Raw genomic sequence first — 14,564 nt, 5'->3', positions numbered from 1 at the left:
AGCATTTTCTGGATAGAGAATAGAGATGGAGGATTTTTAATGTAGGAATTATAATAATTCTATGTAGTTTAACGACCTGGTGCCAGTCTTTTCAGTTGGCCATCACGTCTGTGACTTTTACGTTTCTTAACTTACCCTGCTATTCCTACCAAGAAAGCTTAACGTAGAATCCAAACTACCTATCAGTCTTGGCAAATCTTCTAATTTTTTTGGTAATCATCAATAGGGGCTTGACACTGCCAATTTATTTTTCTGTGCAAGCAGTGGCATAGTTCCTTTGTGGAAGCTGTGACATGTTTACAGCTCAATGTGTGTTGTGTGATCTTGCGAGACAAGTGCTTTAGAGGTTGCCGTATGACACCCACAGATTCTGCTGAAATTTTGTGTCAACATTTGCACGTGTCCCCAGTGAACATTGGTAAAGTTTTACTTTCACCAATATGATACTTCAGAGATCTAGCCATTTATTTGACCCCATAGTGCAACGATCGAAAGTGCATCCCTGAGTTTTCAACAACTTAGAGGCATATCATCTCCGATAATATTTTCTTGATAGAAACAAACCTAGACCATCTTCTACAACTTTTTGCACACTCTTAAGCGAAATTATAAAAAAAAGGCAATTTTCATATGAATAATTTGAAGCAAAGTTGAAACAATATGAAGTTTATGTTTTTATATCTTTGGAAGCAATTCCAGGATAAAACTGGAAACCTTGCGCATGACAACACACCAATAAAAGATGTTATAAAATTTCAATTTCCTGCAGCTTTCCAATACTTACAAGTTGATGGCAAAGTTGACGTTTTTTGTAAAAATGGCAAAAATGGCTTTTTTTAGCCCACTTTCACAGAAAAGCCTTCAGCAAACTCGTGTACCCTTTTCATTAGAGAGACCATGACCTAAAGCACATAAAAATCTAGATTTGTTTTGCGATGCAAGTACCCAAGACCCTAGAAAACGATAAAGTGATGGTGCATTTAAGATATACCCGTATTTCGCTGGTACCTTAATTAAATCTGACTTCTTTATTATGTTCTTCAAATATTAAGCACACTCTGGCAAAAGTAGTTTCAAAGTTCCTTATGATTAGGAAGAAAAAGTGGTGTATTTTGTCATGGCTCAGCATGACATATTTCAATGTACTATTTTTTTCCCTATGAGAGGTACTGGACATCATGGTAATAAATTTATTGGACAACAGCTACAGCACCCATCATATAAACTGTCTTCAAGTTTTAAAGAATTGTCACATTTTTTAAGTTTTGGGAAAGTCGATAGCAGTCTGCTTGACATTTTTAGATTCACATTATTTAGTATTTTTATTATTTCTTTTTATTGTACACTGCTATTGACATGCTAGTTTAATTCCAATTTAAAATGTAGTGTGTTTGTGTAGTTTGCAGTGTATATTAACTGATGACAAATTGTGTAAACGTGTTGCTATGGTTCATGGTGGCTTAACCACTGCTGGTTTCTGTCAGTGTGAGAAAGACCAGCATCCCCCCCCCCCCCCCACATGATTAATAGCTGTGCAACGCAGCCACTGATGGATTTCCTTACCACAGGTTCCCAAGCCTTTCAGGGTTTCTTGACGCAGGATTTCAACCCTGATGATACATTTCTTTCAGTGTCGGAGGACAAAGCTAGAAGGGGACTCTTCAGGATCCGATGCTTATGTTTCCTTCAAGCTCCATGAATATGTTACAGCTTTCATTAATTTGCTGTTGAATGTCATGAGGAGAACTATACTGCCAACCAGACTGTCACTGAGGAATAACTAACGGGTGATCAAAAAGTCAGTATAAATTTGAAAACTTAATAAACCACGGAATAATGTAGATAGAGAGGTAAAAATTGACACACATGCTTGGAATGACATGGGTTTTCATTAGAACCACCCCATATTGCTAGACACCTGAAAGATCTCTTGCATGCGTTGGTTTGTGATGATTGTATGTTCAGCCGCCACTTACGTCATGCTTGGCCTCCCAGGCCCCCAGTGCTCAGTCCGTGCGATTATTGGCTTTGGGTTTACCTAAAGTCGCAAGTGTATCGTGATCGACCCTCATCTCTAGGGATGCTGAAAGACAACATCCGATGCCAGTGCCTCACCATAACTCCGGACATGCTTTACAGTGCTGTTCACAACATTATTCCTCAACTACAGCTATTGTTGAGGAATGATGGTGGAGATATTGAGCATTTCCTGTAAAGAACATGATCTTTGCTTTGTCTTACTTTGTTATGCTAATTATTGCTATTGTGATCAGATGAAGCACCATCTATCAGACATTTTTTGAATTTCTGTTTTTTGTTCTAATAAAACCCCATGTCATTCCAAGCATGTGTGTCAATTTGTACCTCTCTATCTACATTATTCCGTGATTTATTCAGTTTTCAAATTTATACTGACTTTTTGATCACCAAGTACAATAATGTGCTGTTATAGAACCTAGTACATGTCACTCCTTGATGGCCAATAAAATAAATTTGCCAGGACATCTGTATGCATAATGCTCATTAAAGCATCCTTCTACTCAAGTGTGCTCAGCTGAAGTCTGTTTCCAATTCACCATTATTTTTTAGGAATGCATGCAGCATATTGTCCTTTCTGGAGGGCCACTCTATTTTGCTTCTGCACGGAGTGTGTTGATGATGTTAAATTTGCTTACACCAGCAGAGAATAAATTGATTGAAATAATTTTATTACAAGAACAGTGTTTTTAACATGGCACATTTCAGCAGGAACTAGAGAAAAATCGTGATTTTCTGCCAGTTGATGATACAATGATTCAGGGCGGCAGAGTTTCATATGATGCACCATCTTTTCTGCCCAGAATTATTGACAGTAGTGAAGGAGATATCTTAACATTGGACCTTCAACAAGGAGAATATGCTGCTTGCATTTGTGAAAAACATTGGTGGATTGGAAATATCTGTGAGATTTCTGCTGAGCAGAAGGATGCTTTAATAACCTTTATGAACCCAAATGACCCAGCAATTTTATTTTATTGGCCACCTAGGGGTGACAAATCTTGGGTTCCATAACAGCACATTACTGCAGTTATTCCTTCACCCTGAGTGAGATAGTCTGGCCAGCAGTACAGTTTTCCTCATGACATTTAACAGCAAGTTAGTGAAACCTGTAAAAAAATCCAAGTAATTTGAAGGAAACAAGCTTAGGATCCTAAAGAGACTACTTTTAGCATTGTTCTCTGACACTGAAAGAAATGTATTGTCATTCTTGAGATCCTGTGTCCTCTTCCATTCCATTCAACTGCTGTTCCAAGTCCTTCGCAGTCTCTGGTAGAATTACAATGTCATTGGCACACATCAAAGCTTTTATTTCTTCTCCCTGGACCTTAATTCCTACTCCGAATTTTTCTTTTGTTTCCTTTACTGCTTGCTTGCTCAGAATACAGATTGAATAACATTGGGGATAGGCTACAACCCTGTCTCACTCCCTTCTCAACCACTGCTTCCCTTTCATGCCCCTCGACTCATTATAACTGCCATCTGGTTTCTGTACAAATTGTAAATAGCATTTTGTTCCCTGTATTTTACCCCTGCCACCTTTAGAACACTGTCAAAAGCTTTCTCTAAGTCTACAAATGTTATAAATGAAGATTTGCCTTTCCTTAACCTATCTTCTATGAGAAGTCATAGGGTCAGCATTGCCTCATGTGTTCCTACATTTCTCCAGAATCCAAACTGATCTTCCCTGAGGTCGGCTTCCACCATTTTTTCCATTCTGTTGTAAGAGATTCATATTAGTATTTTGCAGCCATGACTTATTAACCTGGTGGTTCGGCAATTTTCACACCTGTCAGCACCTACTGTTTTTGGAATTGGGATTATTATATTCTTCTTGAAGTCTGAGGGTATTTCACCTGTCTCCTATATCTTACTCACCGGATGGAAGAGTTTTGTCATGGCGGGTTCTCCCAAGGCTATCAGTAGCTCTAGCAGAATATTGTCTACTCCCAAGGCCTTGTTTCAAGTTAACTCTTTCAGTGCTTTGTCAGATTCTCCACGTAGTATCACATCTCCTTTCTTGTCTTCTCTAAGTCCTCTTCCATTTCCGTACTACTGCCCTCAAGTACATCTCCCTTGTATAGACCCCCTCTATATGCTTCTTCCACCTTTCTGCTTTCTCTTTTTTGCTTAGGATTGGTTTCCCATCTGAGCTCTTTATATTCATTGAGGTGGTTCTCTTTTCTCCGAAGGTCTCTTGAATTTTCCCGTAGGCAGTATCTATCTTACTACCCCTGGTGATATATGCTTCTACATCTTTACGTTTTTCCTCTAGCCATTCCTGCTTAGCCATATTGTACTTTGGACATTTGTATTCTGTTCCGCCTGCTTAATTTATTCCATTTCAATATATTCTCCTTTCGTCAATTAAATTCAATATCTCTTGTATTACCCAAGGAGCTCTGCTAGCCCTCATCTTTACCTACTTGATCTTCCTGCTGCCTTCACTATTTCATCTCTCAGGGCTACCCATTCTTCTTCTACTGTATTCCTTCCCCCTGTTCTTGTCAGTTGTTCCCTAATGCTCCCTCCGAAGCCACCAGTTCTTTCAATTTATCCAGGTCCCATCTCCTTAAATTCCTACCTTTCAGCTATTTATTCAATTTTAATCTGCCGTTCATAATAAGTAAATTGTGGTCAGAGTCCCCATCTGTCCTTGGAAATGTCTTAAAATTTAAAATCTGGTTCCTAAATCTAACTACTATATAATCAATCTGAAACCTTCCAGTGTCTCCAGATCTCTCCCACGAATACAACCTTCTGTCATGATTCTTAAACTAAGTATTAGCTATGATTAAATTATACTCTGTGCAAAAAATCTACCGTTTGTCTTCCTCTTTCATTCCTTTCCCCAATCCATATTCACCTACTGCTTTTCCTTATCTTCCGTTTCCTACTACAGAATTCTAGGCTCCCATGTCTATTAAATTTTCGTCTCCCTTAACTACCTAATTTCTTTTACCTCATCATACATTTTCTCAATCTCCTTCTCATCAGCGGAGCTATTTGGCATGTAAACTTGTACTGCTATGGTGGGTGTGGGCTTTATGACCATCTTGGCTACAATAATGCATTGACCATGCTGTTCATAGTAGCTTATCCATGTTCCAATTTTTTTATTCATTATTAAACCTACTTCTGTATTACCTCTATTTGATTTTGTATTTATAACCCTGTATTCACGTGACCAGAAGCCCAGTTCCTCCTGCCACCGAACTTCACTAATTCCCACTATATCGAACTTAAACCTATTAATTCCCCTTTTTAAGTTTTCTAACCTACCTGCCCAGTTAAAGGACTTTCCACACTCCTATCGGTATAATGCCAGTTTTGTTTCTCCTGATAATGACGACGTCCTGAGTAATCTGCACTGGGAGATCTGAATGGGGGCTACTTTACCTCCATAATATTTTACCCAAGAGGATGCCATCATCATATAACCAAACACTAGAGCTGCATACCATTGGGAAAAATTACGGCTGTAATTACTCCTTGCTTTTAGCTGTTCGAAGTACCAGCACAGCAAGGCCATTTTGGTTGATGTTACAAGGCCAGATCAGACAAACATCTAGACCATTGCCCCTGCAACTTCTGAAAAGGCTGCTGCCCCTCATAAGGAGCCACGCCTCTCAATAGATAACCCTCCATTGTGGTTGCACCTACGGTACAGCTATCTGTATCATTGAGGCACCCAATGTTCACTGAGAATGTGTGTGAATGCTGGAACAAAATTTCAGCAAAATCTGTGATGGTCATATGGGAAATTTTCCAGTATTAGAATACTTGCCATTAAATGCCCAAATTAAGATCTATATTTAGAAAATGATCATGGTTTGATTGTAACATGAAAACATTATACAGAGGGGTCCAAAAAATGTATCCACTGTTTAAAAGTCCGTAACTGGCAAAGTAATTGATGGAGTTGTCTCATCTTTTGTAGTGTAATAGTTTGTAGTTCCGGCAATCGCCACACAAGCGTTGTATTACGTTGTTTTGTTTTGTCAGATGATATTCACCAGATAGTCAGTGTTTTGTTCTTAGTTGCACCTAGTTACTCGAGTAAACATGACACTGGCGCAAGTCTTACATTCGATGAAAGGAGTCTGTTTTGAAGTGGTATGTTAAGTACGAAAACATTAATGAGGTTCAACGATAATGGCTAAATGAGTATCAAACAGAACCAGTGACACGTTTAATGATTCGTCGCATTCGAGACAAATTTGAAGTCGGAGGCTGTGTTAAAGATGTACACAAACAACGATCTGGATGACCTGTAACAGTAACAAGTCCTGCTAACTCCCGTCGTGTGTTATAACAATCCACTCGCTCACCACAGAAGTCTGTGTGACAGTGTGCCCGTGAAACTGGAGTGAGTCGCTCAAGTGTTCGACAAATTTTGAAGACAGCAAAGTGGAAGTGCTACATCCCACAATTGCTACACACAATGAACGAGGACGACCCAGATCGTAGAATGGAGTACTGCGAGTGGTTTACTAACATGGCGCGCAATGACGAAGAGTTTGCAGAGATGATTGTGTGGTCTGATGAAGCGCAGTTCAAACTCAATGGTACAGTAAAACATCACAATTGCATCTACTGGGCCGCCAAAAATCCGAACATCCATGTAGACAAAGCCGTGAATATGCCAGGAGTAAATGTGTGGTGTGGGTTGTCTTACCATGGCTTGATTGGGCCATTCTTCTTTGACAGCACAGTTACCGGTCAGGTGTACCTTCAGAAGCTTCAGACATCCATTTTATGTGCCATCCGAGACTTGTATGGAGATGGAAGAGTTTACTTTCAACAAGATGGTGCCCCAGCCCACTACCAAAATCGTGTTAGGACGTATCTCGACGAAAATCTACCAGGAAGATGGATAGGCCATAGAGGTGCTGTGGAGTATCCACCACGTTCCCCAGACCTAACTCCTCTGGACTGGGACCGATGACCGTAGCAGTCTGCTCCCTTTAATCCCACAAACCAACCAACCAATCCTCTGGACTTTTACCTGTTGGGAACACTAAAGGATGTCGTTTATCAACAAAAGCTACGCACATTGGATGAACTTTGAGAATCCATCGTACATTCATGTGCAAATATCAAACTGAACACGTTGCAATCAGTAGTTAGTGCTGCAGTTCGGCGCCATCGTTTGTGTGTGGATGTTAATGGTGACCGTTTCGAACACCTACAGTGATGTCTTTAAGTTGGAAAGATACACTTTCACCAAAAATGAGACAACTCCGTCAATTAGTTTGCAAGTTTACCCCTCTGTATAGGCTCATAAATAAATCAAAACTACAAAATGATTTCATTCACGATATGAAACACTAAAAAAACTTAACTGCAGTTATGTGAAGTATTTTACTGGTTTCAACATATAAGTCTATTTATAACCTACTAAATAATTAATAGACTGCTGGCATCTACTACCTGGATGGAACTGGAAAACGATAACATGCAACTCATAATTAATAAATTAACGCATCCCTGTTAGTGATGTGCACAAAAACAAAGTTGGGGGGAGGGGGGGCATATGCAGTGTACCATGTGACACTCCAACCAATATTGTCATTATGCCACATCTGTCTATAGCATGGAGTTTGGGGTGCACATTGAACATTTAGCATTGATTTTCGCGTTGGGTATGGTGAAGGTATGTTACACACCGTAATGTTCGTTATAGGTGGCATAAAGTGTGGTACATTGGTTCAATCTGTCAGAAAAGAATACACACTGTTAAAACACTGGTGAGTGCACCCTATACTGATACTGGCAGTGATAACCATATTTGAAAGCTTGTTCTTACTCTATCCTGTTCAAGCAACCGTTTGGTCTGCGGTGGAAGGTTCTTTTACGAGAGATGTTTTCCACGTTTCCTATTCCATCTGCAAATGATATGCAGTGACTCTTGGTAACTATCACAGTATGAGCTTGATTCTCTCTAGTTTGGCGCGCGCGGCCACTCTCTCTCTCTCTCTCTCTCTCTCTCTCTCTCTCTCTCTCTCTCTCTCACACACACACACTCACTCACTCTCTCTCTCTCTCTCTCTCTCTCTCTCTCTCACACACTCTCTCTCTCTCTCTCTCTCACACACACACACACACACACACACACACAAGAATTTGCTGTTACTATACTTCTCTTTTAGCACTTATGACTAAATAATAAAGGTTTGGGTGGAATGTATTTACTTAAGATTTGTCAACTGAATTTCATCCTGCCATCTCCCATTCCTATAACTCATTTCATGTTGCCGTTTCACTTTACTGTATCCAATGATTAATCATCAATTGTATAGTCAAAGAACAATGCGTCCCTCCATATATAAAACATTATGTTTGTTTATTTAGAAAGCCTGCTTTCAGTACTTGCACGAAGTGTCAATTATTTACATGTTTTCCAGCATTTCGCATTTTCAACAGCAGTCTTGTGGAGCTCCCAGCATTATCCACCAGAAGACATTGCATTACATAAAACATTCCAATATTTTATGTATTACATATCCATTTTTTGTAGCTGACAACTGTATTTAATATAGAATCAATGGCATCATAAATTGCTGCATCTGCTTGGCCCCATAGCAATTACTCTACAATAAGAAACTGTTTCAGTAAGTGAAAGTTTCAATTTAAGCACAGTATGCGGTTTGACCTTTTTGTATGGGATTTGTTTTTAATTTATTTTCTCTTATTGATTGATGTCAATGTAAATAAATGTTCTTGCCACTATCCTTTTTACTAACACGTCACACCACTTCCTTGAAAAAGGAAATCTAAAGTGGAAACAGTTTATTAGAAGTGTAGGTTGTATCATTTCAAAAAGTTACCTTATATGCTATAACCAAAATAAGTTAATGTTGCCATTTGTGAGGATCTCCAGTGTTATAAAAAGACGGGAACTGCTAGGAACTATGAGGACACTACTGTCAGAAGAAATTACATTAGTAATTTTAGGAGAGATTTGTTGTAGCGCATTAGTATGTGACGAGTATGTTAGTGCACTGTAGCAAGTTTTGTTAACACCCAAGAAGTTGATGGAAGTTTACAATAGATGTTTTCTTGTGCTCTAAAAATATTGGATGGGAACAGCAAAACAAATCAAAAGTTGATAGGCGTGTTTCTGCCCCTGAAAGGGGATGTCTATGAAAATTTTGTGCCAGTCGCTTAAGGTTGATGTGAGTAGTGCCACTATGAGGATGCAAAACAGATTTGCTTTAAATACACGCTGTAATGGTCGTGAATGTTATTTACATTGGAGACTGAACATGGTGAGTTGATGTTAGTCAAGAATGCGTTTAAGATTATGTCAAGAGTGCATTTAAGATGACAAAGAAGCCATTATTGACGCATCACTGAGTTTGAATGAGGTCGTGTGATAGCGCTACAAGAAGCTGGTTGCCCATTCTGTGATGTTTTGGAAAGACTTGGCAGATGTGTAGCCACTGTATATGTTTACTGGCAGCAGTGGTCATGTGAATGTACAGTCGCAGGAAGACCAGTTCCTGGACGGCCACATGACACTACCGAGAGGGAAGGCCTTTGTGTTCAGCCTACTGCTCTGTTGCACCGTACTGCATCTGCAGCAGTTGGCACCACAGTGTCACAATGAAAAGTTACAAATTGATTACTTCAAGGGCAGGTCCAAGCCAAACACCCTGCAGTTGGATTCCACTGACCCCAAACCATTGCCACTTGCGACTTACGCGGTGTCAAGTGAGAGCTCATTGGAGGCCATGGCAGACGTCTGTTGTATTTTCTGATGAAAGCTGTTTCTGCGCCATTGCCAGTGATGGTTGTGTGATGGTTGTGTGTTGGTTAGAAGGGGCCAGTTGAGGACGTGCACCCAACTTGTCTGTGGGCTAGACATACTAGAACTACACCTGGAATTGGGTTCTAGGGTGCAATTTCGTACTATAGCAGGAGCATTCTTGCGGTTATCCCATGCAACCTGAATGCAAAGTTGTGCATCAGTCGGGTGATTTGACCAGTTGTGCTGCCATTCATGAACTGCACTCCAGGGGGTGTTTTCACACACATATTGATCTTGTAACCCAATATGCTCCACAGAGTGTTGACATGTTGCTTTGGCTTGCACAATCACCAGATCTCTCTCCAGTTGAGCACATATGGGATAACATCGGACGACAGCTCCAGTGTCATCCACAAACGGCATTAACTGTACCTTTATTGACCAACCAATTGTAACAGGCATGGAACTCCAGCCCGCATCTGATACTCGGCACCTTTACAACACAATGCATGCACGTTTGCGTGCTTGCGTTCAACATTCTGGCTGTTACACTGGTTATTTATTAATGTACCAGCATTTCACATTTTCAGTGGTTTATCTCACACTTACATTAACCTATGATCTTCCAGTGTTCATCACTGAAATACATTACCTAAAAAAATGTATTCCCAAAATTGCAGTTACCCTGCACTAATTAGTTTTTGGTTTTTTGATCCCTCCCCCCCTTCCCCATCAGTGTGTGTTCAGTTATTGGTGATTGCTCTCAAAGTGAGGCCTGTTTGAGTTCACACAAATCTTCATTAGTTCATTGCACAGCTCAAAATAGTTCTGCATTTGGGTCTTCTTGCTGTTGTGCACTAACTGCTTTTTTTATCATCAAGAACACTTTGTTTGAAACTTTTCGTCCACTACCAATCGATGATCTATGTTGATGAAACTTTTTGCAGCATTAGTAAGTGCCCATATAGAGGTGCAAAAATAGCTGTGCATTAATATGCCATGGGAAATAGCCCCGAATAATGCAAGCAGTCTTAATTTGTTTTGTGTTGTGGTAGTGTATCAGTCTCTATACTTCTAATAAATCACTCAATTTGTTGGATGACCGAGTAGACCGTTCACCGGGTGCAAGTCTTTCGATTTGATGCCACTGCGGTGACTTGCACATTGATGGGGTGAAATGATGATGATGATGGTGATGGTGACGACAATACAACACCCAGTCCCTGAGTGAAGAAAATCTCCAACCCAGCCAGGAATCGAACCCGGACCCTTTGGATTGACATTCTGTTGTGCTGACCACTCAGCTACTGGGGGCGGACTGGATGAAGATCATTCCCCCCTTCCCATAAAATTACTTTGCAAGTCACATTTGGCTAAGATAATCGGTGGATAGAGCACATGTAAAGTACCCACTCCTTTTAGCTCTGTGAGTTACACTGTAATGACATGGAACTTTGGGAATACAGCTGAGTTAGTGAACCACCATCAAGAAAGATAGCTTTCTATTACCCTAAGGTTAATAGTGAGCTTCTTTGTGTTCAACCAAGTTGTTGTTTCCATTTCTTGCACAATACTTCGATGGCCGATCCGGCCGTCTTCTTCAAGGTCTGAGAATTTTGCTATTACGTGCACTCACTGCATGGACTCCAGTGTGGTGGAAGTCCAGGCAACAAGTACAGATACTAGAAAAACTCGCAGCACTGAAGAAGATGGCTTGGTTGGTTGTGAAATATTGTGCAGGAAATGGAAACGACAACTTGGCTGAGCACTCAGAAGTTCACTATTAATCATGTTGGGGAAACTTGACAGACCAAATCCTGGAGTTATTTTAATCAGTGGATTTCTTCCTTTTTCTTTTTATGCATTCTGTTATATCACACATTATTAATTTTACTGCTATGCAGAATAGGCACAAACTTATTCATACTTTCTTTCAACAGAATTTTGAAGATATGTACTCAAGAGTGAAACGGCCAAGGCGGTCAACTCGCAGATTGATGTATCCTCAGCAGCAGCCTGCACCAAGATCTCGCAAAATTAATGGTGTGTGTGAGATATTTACAGGTTTTTCTTTGACTGATATTACAATATTTGTATTAGTATTTTGTCTGATGTGACAACCTCATATTCCCACTTTCATTTTGTGGCATGGTGTGTTAAATATGTAAGTTCTAAACTGTGAATCCAGTTCTGGGATTTCTTCAGCTGTTCTACATGCTATTGGTCCCTGAACTTCTTTATTATTACTATTATTATTAATTGCTATTAAATCAAAATTATCCTCATATTCTACATGGTGTTACATCAATAATACCAAAATCCGTCAGTGAACCATGCAAAGCTTTACAATAATATTATCAAAATCTGTCAATGAACAATATAAACCTGTAATGTTACATCAGATAATACTTTGCATATATACTGTGTAACCCTGCTTTTATGTTCGCAGAATTAGTGTTTTCCTGCTGTTTGCAACATTTTTTTTTACTTTTCTGTCAAATTGTTTATGTTGACAGTGTTTTTTCACACCATATTTTGTGTGAACAGATTTATAATTTTCCCGTGATTTGTGCTTTACGAAAAAAATGTTTGTGGAGATTAGAACTGATGTAATTGACGTACAATTATGCTGGCTGAACCAGTAAATGGATGAACGTTGTAGCTAGTCCTCCTTGATATCCTACTGCTGCCAGTTGCTGCTTGGTGTGGTGGCTGATGGGAGTAACTATATAGGTTCATTCGAATAAAGGTATCATGACCAGTCCTAACCATTTCTAAACTGTCTCTACAGTGTATGCGCAGCTTTGTGATTCTTCTGATCATCTTGACACCTCTGTGCTATTTGAACCACTTGTAGCACTAGTTAACATCTTTGCTGACATTGCATTGCTCAGATGTTTTTGGTTGAAAAACAGCAACTAAGATATTTTCCCCCACGTTTAGTGAGACATGTTTTGAGAATTTATTCTCATTATCAAGTGCAAATATTTATGTGTGTGTTTTTTGTGATGTTTCACAAACAAGCAATGTGAGTGACTGGGGGGGGGGGGGGGGGGGTTGCATAACAGATGGCACAGTACCTGATAACCTCAAAAAGCAATTACAGTGCAAGAGACGCAGAACACCACATATGCAGGCACCACCCAAAATAGTTATGTAAATATTTGCACTTAACAGGAATAGATACTCGAAAAGTGTCATGCTGCACAAGAAAAATTAAGTAATTGGTGCTGTGTTTCATTATTTACATTTTCCCGTTTCAGTGGGACAATGTTAGTAGAGACTGTAAGGTTTAAAAATTACTTCAAATTGGCAAATGCTTTATTTTTGTTAAAATTTGAAACAATAAATCACTATCTTGGTTGAATTAATATTATAATTGTTGGTAACAGCATCTTACTTAACATAACAGATGAAATGTTTAAACAAGGTTAAACTGCAATCAGTACCATAGAAAGAAAATAGACATTTTACACTCAGTTTTGGCAGATAGAAAGAATGTAAGGTGTATAAAAAATGGATAGAGAATGTAATAACAAATGTAAACCCTTAAGATATCACAGCAAGTAAGTTGTAGTTCCACATTTGCTCTGGGTTGGGTTAACATACAGTATTTCTCATTGGTTGATAGTTGGGAAGTTTCATGTTGAGGTCACACATGCTCGTGTTGTTCAGCTTTTTATGTCAGCTGAACTGCCCCTTAGGATGACTGAACATATGTCAGAAGTATGTATTGCTGGCAGACATAGTTTGCTTTCATAGACAGTGTGCTAAGATACTATCCATGGCTCTGATAGCTTCACCACTATACAGATGATTTAGATTCTTTCTCTTTGTCTTTTTTCCGCTTTCTTTTATTTTATTATCCTCTACATTTTCATATTAAATTATCTTCATTTATTGTTTATTCTGCAATTTCGTGTCTTCTGTTCTTTACTTAGTTTGATGCTCCTCCGTCACTTCTTCCTTCCAATTTTTGTTGTTTGTTCAGTTTTCACACGATTCATGTTCCTCATTCATCTGTCCATCCTTGTCTCAGACCTCTTGACTTCTTTCTGTCACTTCTCATGCTTTCTAATAATAGATTACTTGTTTACTACTTATGGTGTGTAATGTCTCCCTTGTGGGAAACAGTGTTTGTTGAACCTTTCTCATGTTTCTGTTTACAGTCAGCCGATTGGTAGAAGAAATTTTCGCCTGTTCAGCTTGTAGTTGAGCTGTAGTTGAGTATGTTTATTCTTTTAGTGAGTGAACTCGACTTTTGACGATGAACTGCAGTTCATTTTGTACGTATTAATTAGTTACAATTTAAAAGAAGTAAAAAACAGGCATTGAGTTAAGCCTAATGTTTCCGCGATGAGGCTGCGAAACACATTTATTATTCTTGCAGATAATACATGTGTGCCATAAATAATTGAGGTCTGTGTGTGTTAATTCAACCTTCCCCAGTTGATGATTGTAAAAATACCAATGAAATTTTGTGCTGTATCTTGTAACATGAGTGGATTAAGTTAACTGCCTGGTAAAGAATGAGACATAAATAAGAATTTGAATGGTTATGTCCTTCGGCTGACAAAATATTGAAGACCTAAATGTGATTGCTAGAACAAAGTTTCGACATCGGCATTGTCTCCAGTGTGAAGCAACATACTGTACCATTTCGTGAGAAATTATGAAGTCAGTTTGTTCATTGTGAAAGTGGAGTGAAGTGATAGATGATCTCAAGGGTGCCATATTATAAATGGCCATATAATAAAGTTTCTCTGCAGCATCA

General features: G+C 39.1%; 1 protein-coding gene across 1 annotated transcript in view; it reads left to right on the top strand.

The window, feature by feature from the left end:
* Window positions 1–14,564, top strand: part of LOC126194705 (ATPase family AAA domain-containing protein 2-like) — a 220,538-nt gene that overhangs the window by 91,218 nt on the left and 114,756 nt on the right. Inside the window, exon 7 of the mRNA XM_049932942.1 lies at window positions 11,731–11,833. Coding sequence (XP_049788899.1) covers window positions 11,731–11,833 — 103 coding nt within the window. The remainder of the gene's footprint in view (window positions 1–11,730; window positions 11,834–14,564) is intronic.

This window comes from Schistocerca nitens, chromosome 7 (assembly GCF_023898315.1).
Source record: "Schistocerca nitens isolate TAMUIC-IGC-003100 chromosome 7, iqSchNite1.1, whole genome shotgun sequence".
Lineage (NCBI taxonomy): Eukaryota > Metazoa > Arthropoda > Insecta > Orthoptera > Acrididae > Schistocerca > Schistocerca nitens.
Note: the sequence above shows the minus strand (reverse complement) of the source record. Positions and strands in the feature narration are given on the sequence as shown.